The 22,965-nt window shown below is 37.4% G+C and overlaps 1 protein-coding gene across 2 annotated transcripts in view; it reads left to right on the forward strand.

The window, feature by feature from the left end:
- The window catches only part of uggt2 (UDP-glucose glycoprotein glucosyltransferase 2), a 60,251-nt gene that overhangs the window by 5,328 nt on the left and 31,958 nt on the right, over positions 1 to 22,965 (forward strand). For both annotated transcript variants that reach the window (XM_041259675.1, XM_041259676.1), the window contains 14 exons: positions 940 to 1,117; positions 3,968 to 4,064; positions 4,952 to 5,024; positions 5,966 to 6,066; positions 6,563 to 6,662; positions 7,024 to 7,084; positions 10,135 to 10,226; positions 13,726 to 13,876; positions 15,058 to 15,177; positions 16,144 to 16,229; positions 17,559 to 17,694; positions 18,057 to 18,188; positions 19,238 to 19,402; positions 19,901 to 20,024. In XM_041259675.1, the coding sequence (XP_041115609.1) occupies positions 940 to 1,117; positions 3,968 to 4,064; positions 4,952 to 5,024; positions 5,966 to 6,066; positions 6,563 to 6,662; positions 7,024 to 7,084; positions 10,135 to 10,226; positions 13,726 to 13,876; positions 15,058 to 15,177; positions 16,144 to 16,229; positions 17,559 to 17,694; positions 18,057 to 18,188; positions 19,238 to 19,402; positions 19,901 to 20,024 (1,616 nt within the window). The remainder of the gene's footprint in view (positions 1 to 939; positions 1,118 to 3,967; positions 4,065 to 4,951; positions 5,025 to 5,965; positions 6,067 to 6,562; positions 6,663 to 7,023; positions 7,085 to 10,134; positions 10,227 to 13,725; positions 13,877 to 15,057; positions 15,178 to 16,143; positions 16,230 to 17,558; positions 17,695 to 18,056; positions 18,189 to 19,237; positions 19,403 to 19,900; positions 20,025 to 22,965) is intronic.

Genomic DNA, 22,965 nt, shown 5'->3' on the forward strand with positions numbered 1-22,965 from the left:
AGGCATCTTTCCATTGAGAAATGTTAATAGTCCTGACAAGTCCAATACAAAAAAGCAAAAACAGGTGGTCTGAGACTGAGCTGCTTGTAGTTGTTTCCGAAACATGAATAGTAGGTCACAGAGCTTATTCCGAGCCCATTCCAGCACAGCCGTTAGACGAGCATCAGTGAGTCATCTGTCCAGTCGACAGTGGACAGGCTTAGGAAGTTGGAGTGAAAATTAAAAAATGCACACATTATATAAAAAGCCCATTATAGCAGGAAGATGATTGGCCCTGTAAAACATCAACAAAATCCTGGCAGAAAACTATATTAGAGGAATAAAATGTGTCTTTTTTTATCATGAGAAACCACTAGTTTAGAGTAGAGGTCAAAGAACAATACAAAAGGGCAGTGAAATTATAGCCTGTCAGTATCTGAACAGGGTCCAGCACCAGCTGGTTTAGATTAATGAGAGTCAACTGTATTGTAATCTGTGTTGGGGTATTACTAGAGGCACCTGCTGGCTAGTCTATATGACAGAATACTCTTTATCATTTCTGAAAATCAGGGTCAGATTAAAAGATCTGATTTAAAAAACTAAATATAAGTAATGAATTTCAGTTGTGTAAAGTAACTGTAACAGTTGATCAGTTGACAGTTGGAGTGCTGTCTTGGTAATTCTGTCCTGTGTCAGGTTTAGACTATTATTTTTAACTTTTTCATACTCTAAGATTGGAAACCCTTGGAGAATGTCCAGATGTAGTCTTTGTGAAATGTAGAATTTATTGTAATCTTTACTTTCAGAGGTTGATTACTGTGGGTTTGTCTGAAACTGAGGCATGTCACGTTTCAGTCTGGCTGGAATTGAACAGTGTTGCAAAAACTAGACCTCAGCATTAACGCATTGTCCTAAAACAAGGACAATGAAAAAAAACAAGTGTCCTGTTTTTTCTTGCAGACCCAAGCCATACTTGTACAAGAGTGACCATACATTTCCTGGGATTAATGGGGGAGATCCCCCAGTTGTCATCCTTTATGCTGAGCTTGGTACAAACTCATTTAATAACTTCCACAAGGTGTTGTCTGAGAAAGCTGAGAATGGAGACATTGTCTATGTGTTACGCCACTTTGTTGCAGTAAGTATTTCTGCTTTTTTTCTTCTGTTTTCCATTCAGGTGGTTCTTTTCCCTGACAGATAGTGAGTTTTAGAAAAGCTAGCCATTCTAGGAAGACTATTTTTCATCAGCTTGTTGTCTTCCTGCATGATATTCGAAATGAGGCATATTCTGCAAAAGTCTAAGAAGCTATATAGAAAGAGAAAAGATGATTAGTTTTAAAACTTTCCTTAAGTGCAGTACGGAATTCAGTCGAGATTAAAGCACATTCAGATCACAACAAGAGTGTTTTATTCCACTTTTGGAAGTAGATGTGTATTAAGGGTTGTAGCACTGGTATTTAATCCAAAAACCAACGGTACGTGTAATTACATTTTGTGTTCTTTATTTAATTAAACAGAGTATTTTGTTCAGAGAATTTTAAACAAATGTTGAGCACTGTTGTCAAAAGAGCTGACATCCTTAAAGCAAAGCATTTGTACAGTGTGTTGAATTAGATGGTTTAGGTGACTTGGAGAGTACTTCACTTTGAAACGCTCCAGCATCATTGAGTTGATTATCTACGGAGCACATGCTGTAGTTCCATGTTTTGAACCATGTAGAACTAAAAGAGAATTCTACCTAGTGCCGCCTCCCAAACCAATAGAATGTAAACCAGGAAACCTAAGGGAAAGGTTTCTGAGGCAGTTTAAGCTGGAGAGAATGATTAACAGTGTTTGGAGTGTACTATGGTCTTTAGATTAATAACCTGTTTAATCTGCCCGGCACCTTTTGATCCCTAAATGGTGTTAACACGATGGCAGTAGTGCAGCTTGCCTCCTCTTGCCTGTTTCAGCATTAAAAAATAAAAAGCATTTCAGCACACAATTTGGCTTAACCTTTTTATACTCTATTTAATTATTGATTCCGGATGCATGTGGAATTGTCAGAAGTTGGGCAGTTTGGTCTGTAATGTATCCAAGTGAATTGGGATTTCATTTTTTCTTGACATTTTATACTTCTATATAATTGTTATTTTACAAATCTTTGTTAACCTTATGCTGCACAGGGATATTTAATTGGTTCCCATAGGTAGGTGTAGATTAGTACACAGTTAGTATTTTCATTGTCATAAACTGTAATACCACTGCTTCACATGGATCTGCTACTGGTGTTTATAATTCTCAGTCTTCCCTTGTTATACCGTCGCTGGTTAAAATGGCATCCTCTCATTCTGCCATATATTCCTTCTGAAGCAATGTGCACCAGTTTAAATCAATGCTTTTTTCCCCTTGTTAATCTGCCGCCCTCACTGTCCCCCATCTTCCAATGCAGCAAGCCAAGCAAATGCAATGAACTCTCCTTCACTTTACCACCGGCAAGATACTCGTAACCAGCTACAATGCTGAAAATAACTATTTATTCTCGGACACGTCATCTTCCATCTAGTTTAATGTACAGAACGCACTATAAAATGTGTAAATGTGGATTTTTACTGACTCCCATTACACTGCTGTCCTTGCTTTCATGCCAGTTTGGGGACCCTTAGTTGGCGGTATAATGAGGGAGCACTGGACTTTCAACAATTAACAGATTCTTTAATATTTCTAATTGTTTTTTATAACTCTCCTTTCAGTGAGATTCCTGTTCGCAAAGGGCATGTTGACAAAAGTGACAGCTGCCTGTTGCCAAACTGATTCTTTTTAAATCACGTACTCAGAGCAAAAGCAGCACTTAGACCTTAAAACAAGGCTAGACCTGTTATAATGGGTATACCTAGAATGGTGTTTGAGACACAGCATTTCTCCTGTAAGTATTGTGATATTTGTTAGATGAGTCAGAAGTATATCAATCAGTAGTCCAGATTTAAGGAGAAAATGGCAACAATCACTTTAAGACACTGAATGTAATTACCTTTAAGTGCAGCGCTTGACAAATCCTGGCTCCTACTCTAATGAGAAAACCCCATTAATGTGTGGGTGTCACTTTAAAGCCCCACTGGAGCACCATTAAGCAAACTTTTAATAAAGCGTAGGTGTAGAAAAATGGTCTGAGATTCCAGATGTATCCAGATAAAACAGTGTGAAGCACCTTTGGGATTAACAACAAAATCAGAATGGTAGTGAAATGTCAGGCTTTGTTCTGTAATCTATTTGTGGGGAGGGTACGACACACTGCACAAATATCTCCAAAAATCACATTGGTACTGAGCTTGGGGGATGTTTTCTTTTTGTGGTTGATGTCTCCACTGATCGTTTATCAGGAAAACTGGAACCTGCAGCCGAACACAAATGTTGTCACAGATTTATTCTGCACTGAAAAAAGAAAAAAAAAGTATTAACATTTCATCTACATAAGCTTGTTCAAGAAGAGCATTGTGAAGTGGGAGTGAGCGTGATAAACGAGCAGTCAAAATGGTATTGCATCAAATGAAAGGTTAGAAAAGGACATCAGTGTTTCTTTTGACGGTTAACAAAGAGAAAACATTTCATATTTTAATTGGTTTTAATTATTGTTTTATTACCATTTTATCCTCTATACAGTAATTGACTTTTTGAAATTTAAATTCAGGGTGCAGTTAACAGTGTAGTTGCTTTTTTGTGTGTCAATTTTTTTTCCTGTGAATTCAAGGTTGGCATCCACCTAAATTTTTTATTTTTTTTATATACTTTTTCATCTTTTTGGATGTTTGGGTTATTTTACTCCTTTTGAGAAGTACAGACATACTCATGTAAGATAATACATGTTCAGATGGTGTCTATAATAGTGCTATGTACAGGATTGCTACTCTTTCCTGATCATTGCTGGTCTGCCTGCAGTCCATGGTTTATGATTCACAGACACATTTCTTCTAAACTGTTTGTTTTTTTTCTCTCCTCTCTTTTGCTACAGTCTTCCAGTTCGGGTAAAATGCATTTGTCAGGATATGGCGTTGAGCTTGCTATTAAAAGTACAGAGTATAGAGCTGTGGATGACACCCAAGTGAAAGGTGCTTATTGTTTTCTATAAATATGATGTGTGGTTTCTTTTATTTAAAATTGGAAAGTTTTTTGTGTTAGATAGAAACATGGAAGTTGTATAGTTCTGGATTCCACTTCAGGAGAGTTTTCCCTGTAGTAAGTCGTGCTGGACCTTCAGGATCGTTAAGATGGTGAAATAATGAGACACAAGTTGGGCAATCAAGCTGAGTTTATTCCTTGGAATGGAGGCTATGCATAACTTTTGCCTAGTTGCTGTCTTCTGAGTTCTTATCATAGCGAGTATACAAACAGGCATAAGTAAAGTGTAACTAGCAACATAGTTGAAGGTTTCAAGCAGACTTAGTAAGCTGTAGTAAACTGAAATAACAAGAGCACACATACTCCATTACTGTTAGTTACCCACCATATTCCCTTCTCCTTTCACTATCCTTTGACTACTGAGACTAGCTATAAGGGATGGAACTCCCTAGGAGAGTGGTTAAGCAAAATAGCAGCTCATTACAAAGCGATTAGTCCTTAATTAACACCACAGTAAGTCTTAAGGCCTATTCACACCAGATGTGATGCGATTTGTCCTGCAATAAAAAAAATATACTTTGACTGTGACACTGTCTTTCACACCAGCGGCGACTGGTGCGTGCGATGTGATAGGCGACTCCTCTGATTGGTCATTCCTGACAGATCGCAAAAGTAGACCCAATGTTCGTCACATCGCAGGCAATGTGAATGGTTCATATCAAAGCTACATGTATTATTATTTTTTTGTTGTGTGTCGTTCTACAGATTCGTTTGTCGCACACAGTGCTTGGTGTGCCTAGGCCTTTAGAGTCACACATATAATTAAACTGTGCTTTATTTGCGTTTTTAATTGCTTTCTTTATTGCTTTAACACCAGATACAAACATGACTGTGCTTGAGGTTGGCGAGGATGGTGATGAAGTCCAAGGTTTTCTTTTTGAGAATTTAAAGTATGTAAAGTATTTCATATCTTTTAATAAAAATAAACAACATTCTGTGGACATAAACCAAATATTATATATATATAATATATATTATATAGATATATATATATTACTTTGATGAATTACTTTTTGTTCAAACATTTGGTAGGTTTAAAGGACACGCACTTTGAACTCTGGCTTGGTTGAATTTCCCAACCCTGTCGCCCAGGTCAAAAAAATATGCAGCCAGCAAAACATACCCTGGAAATGAGATGCCACAGCTGTATGATTGCTGTATATTGTGATAGACATTCCAAAGCTGTTCTGCTATGCTGCGGTAACTGTACTTGAAGTAAACAAACTTCACAAAATATCCCATTCACAGCATAGGTCCTGTTGCCGGGTGCCTAGCCAAATGTTTTGTTTGAAGTCCAACTTAGAGTGCAGTAGCACGTAACTCCCTTTTTTATGAACCCTTGTAATCCATGAAATATTTTTAAAAATAGCTGAAGCAAGCATTTTTGGACACACATACTTTTGGGGAGAAAATAACATCCTCATATGAGGCTGTCGTGCATTTGTGTCTGCCATAGTCCCCAAATAAAGACTAGAAGAGGAGTGTTTTTTTTTTTTTAAACCCAGGACTTATCAAATAGTATCAAAACAAGTTACAGCGGGAGAATGCATCAAGTGTCTTACCGGTATAAAAACCTTGACGTCTTTTGGTGTTTTTGTCCACTGATGACTGTTAACTTCTATGCCCACAGTTACTGTGGAAATACCTTTTGATTTATATTTTCTGTACTTGAATCAAAAAATTCAGTGCCAAAACCATGGTGTGACACAGAGGGGTTATAGCAACTATACACAAACATACCATCAGCAGGTTAATAGGCAGTGGTGCATGATGTTGAACATGACACTTTATTTTTTATTGTTGTATATGTTAAATCGTCTTGTCTCTGCAGGAAAATGCATCCCGATATGAAGGAAGAACTTGGAGAGCTCAGAAAGCACCTCATTGAGAGTACTAATGACATGGCTCCTCTGAAAGTCTGGGAACTTCAAGGTATTGCTGCTTTGAGAACGAATGCACAGAACTGGTGATTGCATGGTGCGACACTTCCTATTGAATTTGTGAATGTCGAACAAATGACAAAACCTGTTACCTTGTAAATTGCTCTATTATCAGCCCTTCACAACTATAAAGGGTCTATAAAGGAATGTCATTGTAGCATATAATCCATTACTTTTATCACACGTCCGATCATGTGTTCAGAATGGTAGAGGACGAATGTAAAGCTTGGAATAGATTGAGGAACTGCTAGAAGAGGCGCAGTACACTAGAATAAACCATGCAGTATCTCTTAGTTTAGTTTGTATCGCACCATAGTACTAATACCTGCTGCTATCCCTGTTTAAAAGTGGGTTAAATAAATCTTGACAAACAACTGTTAGGTTTTATTGTAAGAAGGTCTGTTACTAATCATAAACAAAAAAAAATAAATAAACCAGAAAGCTGCTTAATTTCTGTATTGTTTTTTTTTTTTTTTAATCTTTTATAGACCTTAGCTTCCAGGCCGCAACTCGGATTACCTCGGCCCCAAAATATGATGCTATGAAGTTAATGAGAGACATAAGTCAAAATTTTCCAACAAAAGCCAGGTAATGTACAACATTTAGCTGATGGATTGTAATAGTAATCATACAATACCTTTAATTTTATGATGTTAGAATTAGAAAGCGCTCCTGATTGCATCAGTATAAAGAATATTATTGTAAAAATATGTGTTTGTGTACTCAAGAAAATGAAAAAAGGTGGGTACACAGTATGTGGAATGCCATCCCACATTGACTATTCAGATTGGTTGTACTGTTGAGGGGTACGAATTGAACAATCCACCTTGAGGGTGCTGAAGGATGGACAGATGATCAGATAGATTTGAGAGTTAATAATGGATTTGTACTGCTTAGCCAGGAGTAAGTAGAGCTGTCAGTGACAGTAACTTTTTTACTGTTCCCACAGATCACTGACAAAAACTGTCGTAAACCAAGAAATGAGAAAAGAAATTGAGGAAAATCAAAAGGTGAGACTTTAAGCTAGAGCTGTGCTTGATGGAGATTAAACAGCACTGCAAATTCAATGTGTGAACTTGAATTATCACTTTTAAGAGGCAATACATTTTAATAAGATAATCAGGTAAAAGTTATGTTTTATCCCAAAAGTCATATGGCAACTTTGAGTTGAAAGGATTTCTAACCAAGTCCTCTGAAAATAATCGTAAGAAGGCTGTACAGTAGTATGTTCTGCCCAGAAGTCTTTTATAACATCTGGCTATAAATATGTTAATGACAACAGATGTAAAAATGTCCTCTTCACATTACTGTTAACTACATACTTTAAATTGGATTTAAAATCTGACCATATTTTTATGATTATCCAGTATTGGCAGTGTTACAATTTATTTTATAACCACCTCTAAAATGAACATTGTTAAGCAAAATGATCAAATCAGAAAGTTTGCAAATCAAGTGACAAATTGAAATGAAATCCCTCATATGGTGGTGTAAACTGTTAATGTGTGGTACACATAAGAATGTTTCATAATCTAGGGGTGCATGGAGGCTGTCTGATTTACCTGGATAAATCCTTGTCAACTTCCGTTGACATTCTTTTTAAGGTTTTTCGGAATCTGGAGTTATTTGGAGGCACCCTCTTTGTCTGTCTCTGCTTCTGTATGTTTACAAAACATTCAGTATGATATTTTTTGTTTTTGTTCACAAACTTCCTTTTTCTCTTTTTAATACAAAAACAACCCCCAGCATTATTTTAAATAAATTATGTTGAAGCAGAATAACATACTCTTTTAAAATGCGAGCAAATGTGTTTTTGATTTTATTTTCTGAACCGCCCCTAACTCAATTTCAGTTTGCACAAATTGAGACAAAATAATCCTGCCTTGCCTCATATTGCATCCCTGTGCACTGTTGAGGTCCCCGACTGAGCATCCTGAGTACTACTGTCAACTAAGCCCTCATGCTCACCTGCAGGGAAGGAACAAAATCAGAGTGGGACAATGGGGCTCATTAACACAGCATCAAACAAAACAAAGTATGGAGCGCTGTACCAAAAAACGTGCACCCCTCAGAGAGGTTTCAAATAGGCCCTGGAATGATTGCATCTTATGACTGATTTTTAAAGAACAGACACAGAAGCAACAAAACGAAACTAAACAAATACACTGTAAACATAAAGAAACTAATTTGGTTGCTTGTTGATAGCTGACTTTTTTTGTTTGTCACAAGTTAGCTGCTGTTACTGTAGGTGCCTATGTTTTGGGTCTCAACAGAACTGGTACCTAGTCACAGCTGGGTTGACTAGACGATGATATTGGAGGCACAGATTTGAAGCTGTGACCATCTGCTGATCAACCTCCAGTCATGGAGATGGTTGAGAAAAATCCTCCTGTGTGCCCACCTTATTATCATTCTTTGTAAATATTTGCGCTGGCCTATAAAGTAATAAATATGCCTGTAGCATGCCACTACTCTCGCACCAATAACAAGCTGTGGTGAGAACAAAGGATTTACAGGCAGGACAGAACCAGCAGCCCTGCAGGTTTTATAGGCTAAATGAAATCTTAGCTTCTGATCAGAACTGCCTTCATCCCATGTTGATTGTCTGACAGAAGGTGTAATATTTAATTCTTCCGGAAAAACCGAATGCAGCTGGGAGCACATTCTGCAATACACTAGCCTTTCAGCGTGACCATGCAGACACATGCTGTGTAGCTATGGATATGTCTCATCCGGCTGCATGAAAGCCAGGTTGAAAGAAGGACTGAACAAGATTAAAGGTGTTATAATCTCATCTAGTCTGCGGCGAGGCAGTAGGTAGAAAGCAGCAGACGAGTGATTAAGTGGCCTAAGGCTGGACACTCTGCGAGAATTACTTGGCTGGATCAGAGCAGCGCTGTCATTGTTTCTAATCATGTATTGGATCACTACCTTTGCATGCTGGGAAATGTAAAGGTCAAATAACCCTTTTTTTTGTTTGTTTTCCTGGGGATGTTTTATAGATTACATAATAGAGCAACTATGAAGGAACATTAATTCAGTCAATAAACACATCACCAATTGTGTAAATTCAATCCAAACCTATATTGCTCCCCATTTTCCCTGCTTTATACACTTTAATTGTTCAGAAAAAAAAAACCCATTGAATTAAGCCTTAAATCCCTGTTTAATGGAGAAATAACTTTAAAGTTAATTTTCTTTCCTCAGTAGTAACTGTGACCCAGCCCTTTTCTGTGTACTCTCCTGGTGAATTGAAGATTATCAATGCCTTTCTTGCTATTTTTATATATTTTTATATGTTTTTCATGCTGTACGCAAGTTTGAAGTTAGCTACTACCGCAAAGTATGTGATTTGGTACTAGAAAGCAGCACCTTCTTGTATAGCATTGTCTAAAAATCACCTTCAGCAGGAGAAAAGGAAACCAGTTGCTAATATTATGAGTACCAATACAAAGTTTTAAAACCTTAGCTAGCATGCCTTTTAAAGGGAAAGAAATTGCAATAATTTGGTAGCAGGTCAAAATAAATGCTATTCACTTAGGTTAGGGGCGTGTTATATATATATATATATATATATATATATATATATATATATATATATATATAATATATATATATAACACATGTTCTATTCTAAATTGAAACTCTGAACCACCAAGTCATGTTTATTTGCTCATTTTAAATATTTACAAGTTTAACCCACTGAGTCTGAAGTCATATTTGCAGAGCAGTTGTAAGGTCTATCAGAAAACTTTTTTTAAATTTTTTTTTTAAAGAGTGCTGGATATATTAACATACATTTATGTGGATAATGAGAAGAGAATAATGCATTTTCAATTTAACTGGTAACTCCATCTCAGTTACATATGTGAGCAGGAGGATGATGGGAAATGTAGTTCTGAGAGGTTCGTGCAGGTACATGGGAAACCATCTTGGGGCAGGGAATGTCGTCTAATTAATTGCTGGGCCAGAGCTGAAAGGTGCTGCACATTTGCTACAGTCAGCAAAAAAAATAAGCATGGACAGTGTGTCTTCAACTTTTATTTTTTATTCTATTTAGCACCTCACAGAAAGTTTGGGAATTAACCCTGGCGATGCAGCTTTATTCATTAATGGACTTCAGATTGATTTAGACACTCAGAATGCATTCAGGTACAGTTTTTAAAAGTTAAAATTTCTTTCTCTCTCTCTCACACACGCACGTGTGTGTGTTTGTGTATATACAGTACTGTGCAAAAGTTTTAGGCAAGTATGAAAAAATGCTGTAAAGTAAGAATGCTTTCAAAAATAGACATGTTAATAGATTATATTTATCAATTAACAAAATGGAAAGTGAGTGAACAGAAGAAAAATCTACATCAAATCAATATTTGGTGTGACCACCCTTTGCCTTCAAAACAGCATCAATTCTTCTAGGTACACTTGCACACAGTTTTTGAAGGAACTCGGCAGGTAGGTTGGCCCAAACATCTTGGAGAACTAACTACAGTTCTTCTATGGATTTAGGCAGCCTCAGTTGCTTCTCTCTCTTCATGTAATCCCAGACAGACTCAATGATGTTGAGATCAGGGCTCTGTGGGGGCCATACCATCACTTCCAGGACTCCTTGTTGTTCTTTACGCTGAAGATAGTTCTTAATGACTTTCGCTGTATGTTTGGGGTCGTTGTCATGCTGCAGAATAAATTTGTGGCCAATCAGATGCCTCCCTGATGGTATTGCATGATGGATAAGTATCTGCCTGTACTTCTCAGCATTGAGGAGACCATTAATTCTGACCAAATCCCCAACTCCATTTGCAGAAATGCAGCCCCAAACTTGCAAGGAACCGCCACATGCTTCACTGTTGCCTGCAGACGCTCATTCGTGTACCGTTCTCCAACTCTTCGGTGAACAAACTGCCTTCTGCTACAGCCAAATATTTCAAATTTTGACTCATCAGTCCAGAGCACCTGCTGCCATTTTTCTGCACCCCAGTTCCTGTGTTTTTGTGCATAGTTGAGTCGCTTGGCCTTGTTTCCACATCGGAGGTATGGCTTTTTGGCCGCAAGTCTTCCATGAAGGCCACTTCTGACCAGACTTCTCCGGACAGTAGATGGGTGTACCACGGTTCCACTGTTTTCTGCCAATTCTGAGCTGATGGCATTGCTGTACATCTTCCGATTGCGAAGGGAAGTAAGCATGATGTGTCTTTCATCTGCTGCAGTAAGTTTCCTTGGCCGACCACTGCGTCTACGGTCCTCAACGTTGCCCGTTTCTTTGTGCTTCTTCAAAAGAGCTTGGACAGCACATCTGGAAACCCCTGTCTGCCTTGAAATTTCTGCCTGGGAGAGACCTTGCTGATGCAGTATAACTACCTTGTGTCTTGTTGCTGTGCTCAGTCTTGCCATGGTGTATGACTTTTGACAGTAAACTGTCTTCAGCAACCTCACCTTGTTAGCTGAGTTTGGCTGTTCCTCACCCAGTTTTATTCCTCCTACACAGCTGTTTCTGTTTCAGTTAATGATTGTTTTTTCAACCTACATATTGAATTAGCACCTGTTTGGTATAATTGTTTAATCATACACCTGACTATATGTCTACAAAATCCCTGGCTTTGTGCAAGTGTACCTAGAAGAATTGATGCTGTTTTGAAGGCAAAGGGTGGTCACACCAAATATGGATTTGATTTAGATTTTTCTTCTGTTCACTCACTTTGCATTTAGTTAATTGATAAATATAATCTATTAACATGTCTATTTTTGAAAGCATTCTTACTTTACAGCATTTTTTCACACCTGCCTAAAACTTTTGCACAGTACTGTGTGTGTGTGTATGTGTGTGTGTGTGTGTATATATATATATATATATATATATATATATATATATATATATATATATATATATATATATATATATATATATACACTTGGTTTAAGACAGAACTACGAAAAAATTAAGAGACCACTGCAAAATTATCAGTTTCTTTGGTTTTACTATTTATAGGTATGTGTTTTGGTAAAATGAACATTTTTGTTTTATTCTATAAACTACTGACAACATTTCTCCCAAATTCCAAATAAAAATATAATCATTTAGAGCATTTATTTGCAGAAAATGACAACTGGTCAAAATAACAAAAAAGATGCAGTGTTGTCAGACCTCGAATAATAATAATAACATAGAAAATAAGTTCATATTCATTTTTAAACAACACAATACTAATGTTTTAACTTAGGAGTTCAGAAATCAATATTTGGTGGAATAACCCTGATTTTCAATCACAGCTTTCATGCGTCTTGGCATGCTCTCCACCAGTCTTTCACATTGATGTTGGGTGACTTTATGCCACTTCTGGCGCAAAAATTCAAGCAGCTCGGCTTTGTTTGATGGCTTGTGAACATCCATCTTCCTCTTGATCACATTCCAGAGGTTTTCAATGGGGTTCAGGTCTGGAGATTGGGCTGGCCATGACAGGGTCTTGATCTGGTGGTCCTCCATCCACACCTTGATTGACCTGGCTGTGTGGCATGGAGCATTGTCCTGCTGGAAAAACCAATCCTCAGAGTTGGGGAACATTGTCAGAGCAGAAGGAAGCAAGTTTTCTTCCAGGACAACCTTGTACTTGGCTTGATTCATGTCAAAGCTGCCCGATTCCAGCCTTGCTGAAGCACCCCCAAATCATCACCGATCCTCCACCACATTTCACAGTGGGTGCGAGACACTGTGGCTTGTAGGCCTCTCCAGGTCTCCGTCTAACCATTAGACGACCAGGTGTTGGGCAAAGCTGAAAATTGGACTCATCTGGGGGTGCTTCAGCAAGGCTGGAATCGGGCAGATTGAAGGGCGCATGAATCAAGCCAAGTACAAGGTTGTCCTGGAAGAAAACTTGCTTCCTTCTGCTCTGACAATGTTCCCCAACTCTGAGGATTGGTTTTTCCAGCAGGACAATCCATGCCACACAGCCAGGTCAATCAATGTGGATGGAGGACCACCAGATCAAGACCCTGTCATGCCAGCCCAATCTCCAGACCTGAACCCCATTGAAAACCTCTGGAATGTGATCAAGAGGAAGATGGATGGTCACAAGCCATCAAACAAAGCCGAGCTGCTTGAATTTTTGCGCCAGGAGTGGCATAAAGTCACCCAACATCAATGTGAAAGACTGGTGGAGAGCATGCCAAGACGCATGAAAGCTGTGCTTGAAAATCAGGGTTATTCCACCAAATATTGATTTCTGAACTCTTCCTAAGTTAAAACATTAGTACTGTGTTGTTTAAAAATGATTATGAACTTATTTTCTATGTTTTATTATTATTCGAGGTCTGACAACACTGCATCTTTTTTGTTATTTTGACCAGTTGTCATTTTCTGCAAATAAATGCTCTAAATGACTTTTTATTTTGAATTTGGGAGAAATGTTGTCAGTAGTTTATAGAATAAAACAAAAATGTTCATTTTACCCAAACACATACCTATAAATAGTAAAACCAGAGAAACTGATAATTTTGCAGTGGTCTCAAATTTTTTCCAGAGCTGTGTGTGTGTGTGTGTGTGTGTGTGTGTGTGTATATATATATATATATATATATATATATATATATATATAGATATAGATATAGATATAGATATAGAGATATTATGTGACCGGCGGTACACATTTATTTCTTTTAGTGTTCTAGATATTATACGGGGCGAAGGTAAGACCATGGAGGGTCTTCATAACCTTGGTATCAAGAACAATGATCTAAGGAAACTGCTGAGGCTTGATGTTCACCCAGCGGAGGGTAGCTTTGCTCTGGACATTCGCCATCCTGCAGTAATGGTGAGTGTTTTTCAAGAGAAACGATCAAAGACTAAGCATGTAAGAGAGCCAACTATTTAAAAGTAAACGCCTATGAGAATAATACGAAAAACTACACACTATACCAGACAATTAAAGCACTTTAGAAAAGGCAATGCTGTAATGCCTATTTTTACAAGGTAGTTGATACGTACACTGCTTACTGATTTAGGTATACATTTAAATGACGTTTTTGCTGTCTGACTTGCACATCCAAAAATGATAAAATAGTGAAAACCATGAATTAGTAAAGGGCCATTGTACAGTATAGTACGGTGTAGATAATTCATGTAACCACATCCTTACTGTTTAGTATTGAATTGTATAACGAGGGAGAACTATACTAGGGGTGTGCTGATACTCATGCTCATAATTGCCTTTTAGAAGTATTTATTGATGGGTATTAAATAAATCCATTCATTAATGTATTGATTTCAAAACAAGAAAAGCTGTCCTTCCCCCACTTTCACAATTGAGTACCAATCAATGGTAGTTGCAGAAGTTAGTTGCCATCAATGGAAACTCAGCTGTCTCTTACTAGTCCCCCTGGCACAGAAACTCATTTTCCTCAATTCATTCAGGACTTAGGCAAATGCTGCGCAGTATGTTTGAGTGTTGCAAAACCTTCAGACATCTGCACTTTTTGGTGCACAGGAGTCAGATTTGATACCCAGCTGCATTCTGTAGTTGGTTAAGCTAATAAATGCTGTATCCAGGGAAAAGTTTCTCCAGTTTGATTAAACTTACATGGACATTTGTTACAAGAACAAATTATTTATTAAACAAAAAAAAAAGGCAAGGTTAAAACATTTCTGTGAGTTGTTCATCCTTTTGATATTTAATTGATTTAATTACCTAATTGAACTGAACTTTGCAGTAGTTGCCTGAAGATCATGGCCTTGTGCCTCACAACGCACACAGGCATGTGTAAGATATGTCTTACCGCACACCCTGTTGTGAGTTTTTGCTTACTGGAATGTTTGAGTTTTTTTTAAAGGATGTTTAAAAAAAAAAAAAAAAAAAAATAATAATAATAATTCTCAACAGACACACATGAGTGCACCATCAAAATGGTAGCCAGACTTCTGGACTTGCTAAGTAATAAGCAGAAGCTCATTTATTGAATCTTGAATGCATTGACACCTCTTTTTTTGTTTTCTCAGTGGGTTAATGATATCGAAACAGACCACATGTATCATTCCTGGCCGTCTAGTTGTCAGGAGCTTCTAAGGCAGACGTTTCCAGGTGTTATACGCCAAATCAGACGAAACTTTTTCAGTTTGGTAAGCCTTGACGAGCAGTCTTGATGTGCCCTGCTGAGCATGTTGTCAGTGGTCTGTTCAGCTCAAGACTTGTTATTTTTGCCTGTGCATGAAATGTGAACACCCAAAATCATGTTGTTTGATGTTGGCCCCTTGAAAGTGTCATAATCAGTGAGTTGAATCTTGCTATTTTATACAAATTTAGTAAAATGTTTAACATTTCTAATGATGTCTGGTTCAAGACATCAGTAGTGTTATTGGAGAATGAATAACATATTTCAAATCTGGTAAAGAATACACAAAGCAGCTTTACATCTATTTACAGATGTATGTTGTTGCTGTTAACTCTATAGATGCAGTTTTAACAACCATGGTATTGGTTTACAAAGATGTCTTATTTGTCGGGCCTGAAAACTAATTAGAATACTCAACTTTTGATGCTTGTACAGATTTAGCATCACCCTATAGAGTTAACTAGTTTTGCTTCCTAAAGTCAAATGAAACCTGCTGAATCATGTTACATTAACATATTAAATTGCATATTGCTTTGTAGTTTTTCATGTACACAATGAAAAACTGACAAATTGAAAAATGTGACATTACAAAATCTAACGATATACTGTACTACTATTATGGCTTCTGGTAGACTTTTTTCGAATATCATTTTGTAGTTTCTTTGAATACATGATAAATAAAAGGTCTAAATTATGTTCATGTTGTTTTTTTCTTTAAAATTTTTTTTAAATTATAGAAGATGCAAAACTTTTGGTCATAGCTGTATGTGTTTGTGTGTGGCCCCAGTCAAGTTGAGTTAGTTTAACATTAGCCAGCAGAAGTGTGTTTGAGCTGGGCTTCTTGGCCTCCTTGCCATTTGTGTGACCTTTGGGGGAAAAAGTAAAGCTCTTAATTCTCCAGTGTCATTTTATCTGCAAAACCACATCCCCAACCCCCAGTGAACCCGGATTCTAATTGTTTTGTTGTTTTCAGGTGTTGTTCATCCATCCTGCTCAAGAAGAAACGGTTGAACTAGTTAAACTAGCTGAACTTTTCTACCAGCACAAGATTCCTCTCAGGTCAGTGCTACCCGAGAGTAAGAATCCATTGATATCAATACATTCCAACAGCCTTCTGGTTCTGTCGGATCTCTCTTCTTTTAAGTCTTGGTTTGTTTCCATGGAAACCACTTTGGAAACTAAATAGAAGTAACAGAAATGTAAAGTGGCAGTGTACATCATATACAGCTTTGTTGCCTGAAATAGCAAGGTCCTCTGTTTACCAAAAAAAAAAAAAAAAAGATACACAGTCAACCTTTTTTTAATTACAGGAAAAATAATTATAATAATAATCTACCACAAGCAGAAGATTGTTTAACTCGCTATAGAGCTTAAATTAGTCCCACATTTAAATTGTAAAGAATTAAATGGGTTAGATTAGATGTTGAAGGTGTAAGTGATGTGGGAAATAGAGCAGAACACTTCTGTCAGCTGGATCAAGTTTCTTTAAATACAGAAGGTTTGTAATCCCTGAGGGGAGTGAAAAGATTATTGTAGTGTACCCTTCCTTAGCAGATACCTTCTTTTTGGTTCCAGGTGGGAAAAACATTCAGGGGGTTCACAACACATTTTACGACTAATGTGTTGTGAAGCCCTTGATAATTCTGCATTAAAATTGTTTTACAAAAATAATCCATTTCAGTACTTAACAACCTCTGTGTTGTTGTTTTTATTATTTGCTGTTTTTCACTGTGCTGCAATTGTAAGACATGCCTTATTTAATTTAGGAGGTTCAGAAACTGATGCTATAGTCCAACCTTTGGCAGTTATGTCCATTTCTATGTTTTCATCCAAGTCATACATTTATATTTAACATATTGACTTGATTTTTAAACTTTACAAAAATGGTCATCAAGCTAATGGAGAAAGCATCCACAACTTCAATACACATAATTTAGTCATGTAAATAAATGAGTTCAGTGCTGAAGGCACTAGCCTGAATGTTTGTATACATGATCTCCCAAACTTGGAGGGAATTAAGACATCATTCCAGTGCCTTCCCTTTTTTTAATGTAGCATCCCCTATTTCCGAAACAAATAAAGAAATGATGGAGCAGCTGCCGGGTTCGCCCTTATATGCAGAATTCAAAGCTTTAACCTTGAGGTACAGCTGTCAAGTTTACAAACCACTTCTTCATTGTTTATAACATATTGTATTTTTCTATTGAATTCAGACCAGTTTTATCTTTTGTAGATGCAGCAGCAAAACAACCTTGAATCAAGCCAGAGTACGAATATCATTAATTTCTTATTTGTGGTCTGTCTTTGTTGCTTTAGTTCTGTGTTGTAAAAAGCTGATATGCACACAGGTGAAACTGTAACCCATTAATGTATGGTCTCTCCCAAAAGGATTGGGTTTGTATTCGTTGTCAACACTGATGAGAAATGTGATGGTAACAAGGACGCTGGCGTTGCCCTGTTTAGAGCCTTGAACTACATAGCAGAGGAGTATGACTTTGCACAGGCATTTTCTTCCATGGTTTCTGTAAGTACTATATAAAGAAAACAAGCATTCATGTCTGCCTTTGAACTTTTACATTCCAAGTGTGGTGTTGGTGTTTAACAAACAGGATTGCATTTCTATACTCTTACACTGCAGTAATTCATTCTGCAGGAGTGCAGAGGATTTTGAAGTGTTCCAAACATTCCAAGTTATAAGGGGGGAAAAAATGGCCCTCTATAGTGTGAGATGAAACCCTTAGCACTTGTTTGTGTTCTTTTTCACATGTATAATGAAAGACGTAACAGGTTATGATCATTCTTCATTGCCTCTCATGTGACTGCTAACAGAAGAAAATTGCGCAAACACTATCCAGCCTAGTTAATATTATTGTATTACACCTACAGATATACAATAAAGTAAATCATGGAGATGTGCTGACTGTGGACAGAGTGGTTGGGTTTCTGAAGAAGAAGTACCCTCGTGCTGATGCTTTGAGAATCATTGGCTTGGATTCCCAATATGATGATAAAAGGAAGGTGGGCTTGGCTAGTTTTCCATACGTACTTCTAACTAATGTGGCATCATATTTGGTTTCATGAATGATTTGTGTTTAGGCTCAACAGCAACTCTGAACATTTAACTATTTTTCTCCGGCCTTCTTGTCACAGCCCTAACTGCCTTTCTTGTCAAAGTGATTTCTATTCAATGTGATGTCAACGAAATACCACCTTTGTTTGAATAGTTAATGTAGGCCCTCCTAGTATTTGTAAAAACTAAAATTTATGTTTTGTATTTCTTTATATATTCCCCCATATCTTTCTATCCCAAATTGAAAATGCCCAATCTGGAAGATGACTATCAACAGGCAACCTCCTTTCTCACAGTCAAGTCAATTGCCTTTTTTCACACTAAACCTAAGCAAAAAAAGTTATCATGCCAATGAACCCTGGAAGCAGGGCCCAGCCTGGATTTGTGCTTGGAGATGAAATGGCTCAATCTGACTTAATAAAACAGGGAAGGCCAATGCTGCATGCCCTTTGCAGAATTTGAACCACGCCAATGGTTCACCCTGCACTCCAAACAGCAGTATTTTTGTTTTTTTTGTTAGATCTTTCATTTTGAAAACCTTGGCACACAATGGTCCCTATTTTTAATGATCTAAGAAATGATGATTTAATGCGCTAAGCATCTGATGTTTTGATACTGTACATTCAAAGGAAAAATGACAAAGTGAAACTGAATGCTTACTAGATTAATTAATGCAAATAGATACTCAAAGTGGAGGAATGCTTTTTCTCTGACCTGATGAAAAATCACAGAGAACATTATGCTGTGTAAGCAGCACGCCTTGACCCCTGTAAAAGAATATTGAAACACAAAATAACTTGAAAGTCTAAATCACAATGACCCCACTCTGCAAACAGGTGACCTTTGCTAATCATTGGAAGGCTGGAGTTTGTGAGAGCTACCGCAAATTTTAAGGAGGAGTGGGGTGCATTACATGTCAGTGTTATATTAAATTTGATATTCTGCATGGGGGTTCCTTTGGCGAGTTGGTAACAATGTGAGTTGTCTGATACAACAGGCAGGTGGGATTTTCTATAGGAAGAGTGGGCTGGGTGCTCTTCCACAGGCCTTGTTCAATGGAGTTCCCTTCAGCAGTGAAGAAATGGACCCTGAGGAGCTGGAGACCGTTCTTCTCCAACGCATCGTGGAGGCCACAGGCTTCTTGCAGAGATCCGTCTTCATGGTATGCATTGCTTAACATGTTTCCACCCACCATCTAAATTGGCATTTGATGGACTCATACATGCTTGCCTTGAAATCAAATCAGTAATTGGTGTCCTAACCTTCGTTCTTCATTATAGTTATTTTCTCACGTAAATGACTAAGATATGTCTGTGCTAGGAAGTTTTGCTTATGGCTTTTGACCACAAATTATTGTTGAGTAGTAAATAGAGATGTGATTTAAGGTCTTGTTGGGACTCTGGAGGGCTCATATTATGTTTGGTTATATGATTTGTTATATGTGGTATAGCAGATCAGTGGTTTGTGAGATGCAGCTGCATTATTTTGTAGATTTTTCAATGACCCCCTGGAATTTGCTCACAAACCACTTGGTAGCTACCTAGACCACAGGTTGGGAATCTATGCAATGTGATATTGTAAAAGGAAGGCAGTTTAGATAATATTGTTTGTTGTGATATAACAGGCAGTTTAGATAATATTGTTTTTTGTGATATAACAGGGTCATTTGACTGATGAAACAGATGTGGTGGAGTATCTGATGGACCAGCCCAATGTGGTTCCTCGTATTAATACACTGATTCTGAGCTTAAAAAGGAGATACCTGGATCTCACCTCAAAACCAGGTAATTAAAAGTATTATTGTTTATTTAATTCATGCTTTGCCATTTTTAAAAGTGCACATTCTAAAATTGTAGGTATAGAGAACTTCTTGGCTATTCAGAATTTCTTTTAGGTTTTCCTGATGTCAAGTAATTTGTTGGTCTTTCTTTAACTTCATGTCTAAATTACTTTCATTGTTCAGTCAGGTTTCTGTGCTTCTAAAGCAAAGTCATCTATAGGGAAACTGGAGACTTCAGCCCAATACATTCTGAAACCTGCAGCAGAAATGCAGTTAAAGCCTGAAAGCATACAAAGTGGACATTAAAAACACAAAGACATCCTGTAGTGGTTTTTTATTGTAAGCTAAAACATTTTCCACGTACTGTCTTACAATGATCTTTTTCCAAGGATACAATATGTTTGCTCTAATCATCTGTTTGTGATGAGACTGTAGGTTATGGTGACTGCTATCTGTGAGTTCTCTAAGTAATTTCGCTAATGAAGCCTCATGTTTGATGGAAGTTGTAAATTCATATGAACAATATATTTGCTGTTGTGCAATGCTGATGTGACCTTGTGACAGGGATGGCTGAGTGATGTCAGGCCAGAATGCAGGAACCAAAAACAAACAAAGTAACTGCGGTGCAAAAGGAATGGCTTGCACCGTTTTTATTGTTAAATACAAAAAATAAATACATTATTTTAACAGGAAAAAACAGTGGGACATTTCCTTTTCTGTTTGTTTATTTTTCAGTAATATTTTGCTACAAAATTACAGATTAAATAGTCAGTGTAGTCACATTTTAAAAATTTCAAAGTGCAAACATTGCTACATAAAGGTGTCAGAAGTATGGGGAACTTCTTCCTTTTTAAGGTAAGCCAATTATTTTACATGTGTATAGCTTGTATGTAAAGCTGGTGAACACGCTATTTCAACTCGCTTTGTCGTTATTATATAACCATGATTAAATTAGGAAACAGTTTACAGTGGTAGGTTTTAAGTTAAACCAAGTAAATAGTGTACTCCATAAACCTGCTTTTTATGCGTGGAAAAAACTATTCCATTTGGTTTAATTAAATAATTAAACTAATTAATTAAATTAATAATAATTAGCATATACGAGTTGGAAGATGTCTGTAGCACAACATGTAACTTATTCAGTACGACAGGTTACAATAAGTTCTGCTTTACTTATTTAAAACATGACCATGCAGTCTTAAAATGTAATAAAATACACCGCTGAATTAAGTAAAACATCCCTAAAGGTAAGTTGATGGCAGATTTCCAAACATCTCTAAGTTTCTCAGTTTCGCTGCAGATTTCCAAACTTCTCTACTCGGTTACGTAAAGATGTTTTAATAAGTTTATGTTCTAAAGTGAAGTTTTCCCGAGTACAGCCTTATACTTTGCAAGTTCTTTGAACTAGCAATAGGGAATTTACACTCAGATTAAACATTTAAACGCATTTTCTAATACAATAGGTTCTTTAATTTTTACAGACTGCTGATGACACTTTTTGGCATAACATCAGAATTGCTACTCTATATATATATATGCACACACACATACAGTGCCTTGCGAAAGTATTCAGACCCTTGACAAATTCTCTCATATTACTGAATTACAAATGGTACATTGAAATTTCGTTCTGTTTGATGTTTTATTTTTAAACACTGAAACTCAAAATCAGTTATTGTAAGGTGACATTGGTTTTATGTTGGGAAATATTTTTAAGAAAAATAAAAAACTGAAATATCTTGCTTGCATAAGTATTCAACCCCTGTGCTGTGGAAGCTCCCAGTTTGCACCGATGAAAGAAATTGCCCTAACGAGGACACAGTTACCTTACCATTGGTGAACCATTAAAGCTGCTGTCACATTTTCTGGATAAAAACCCCACTGTTGAAGGATCATTGGTAAGGCTGTGAATCTGAAAGAAAATGAAGACCAAAGAGCATTCTACAGAAGTTAGAGATAAAGTAGTACAAATGCATAGATTAGGGAAAGGGTACAAAATAATATCCAAGTGTTTGGACGTCCCAGTGAGCACAGTTGGATCAATAATCAGGAAGTGGAAGCTGCATCACACCACCCAGGCACTGCCAAGAAAAGGCCGTCCCTCAAAACTCAGCGCTCAAACAAGGAGACTTGTGAGCAAAGCCACACAGAGGCCAACAATCACTTTGAAGGAGCTACAGAGTTCAGTGGCTGGGAGTGGAGTAATGGTGCACCAGTCAACCATATCAAGAGCTCTGCATAACACTGTCCTGTATGGGAGGGTGGCAAAAAACAAGCCGTTACTCAAAAAGTACCATCTGAAAGCACGTCTGGAGTTTGCCAGAAAGCATGAGAGTGACCCAGCTGCGATGTGGGAAAAGGTTTTGTGGTCAGATGAGACCAAGATAGAGCTTTTTGGCCAAAACTCAAAGCGCTATGTGTGGCACAAACCTAACACTGCTCATGCCTCAAGACACACCATCCCTACAGTGAAGTATGGTGGTGGCAGCATCATGCTGTGGGGATGCTTCTCATCAGCAGGGACTGGGCATCTTGTTACAATTGAAGGAAGAATGGATGGAGCAAAATACAGGAAAATACTGCAAGAGAATCTGCTTCAGTCCACTAAAAAACTGAAGCTTGGGAGGAAATTCACCTTTCAGCAGGAAAATGATCCCAAGCACAAGGCTAAAGCAACATTGGAGTGGCTCAAGAACAAAAAGGTGAATGTCCTACAGTGGCCCAGTCAAAGTCCTGATCTCAATCCCATTGAGAATCTGTGGCACTATTTGAAAATTGTGGTCCACAAGCGTCGTCCAACCAACCTGAACAACCTGGAGCAAATCTGCCAAGAAGAATGGGCCAAAATCACTCCGACACTGTGATAATAGTGATAATAATATTTTAAAAAGTTAATGTATTGTATTGCTTTATTTCTAAAAGTCTGATGTGAAAGATTAAGTAAT

This window comes from Polyodon spathula, chromosome 9 (assembly GCF_017654505.1).
Source record: "Polyodon spathula isolate WHYD16114869_AA chromosome 9, ASM1765450v1, whole genome shotgun sequence".
NCBI lineage: Eukaryota > Metazoa > Chordata > Actinopteri > Acipenseriformes > Polyodontidae > Polyodon > Polyodon spathula.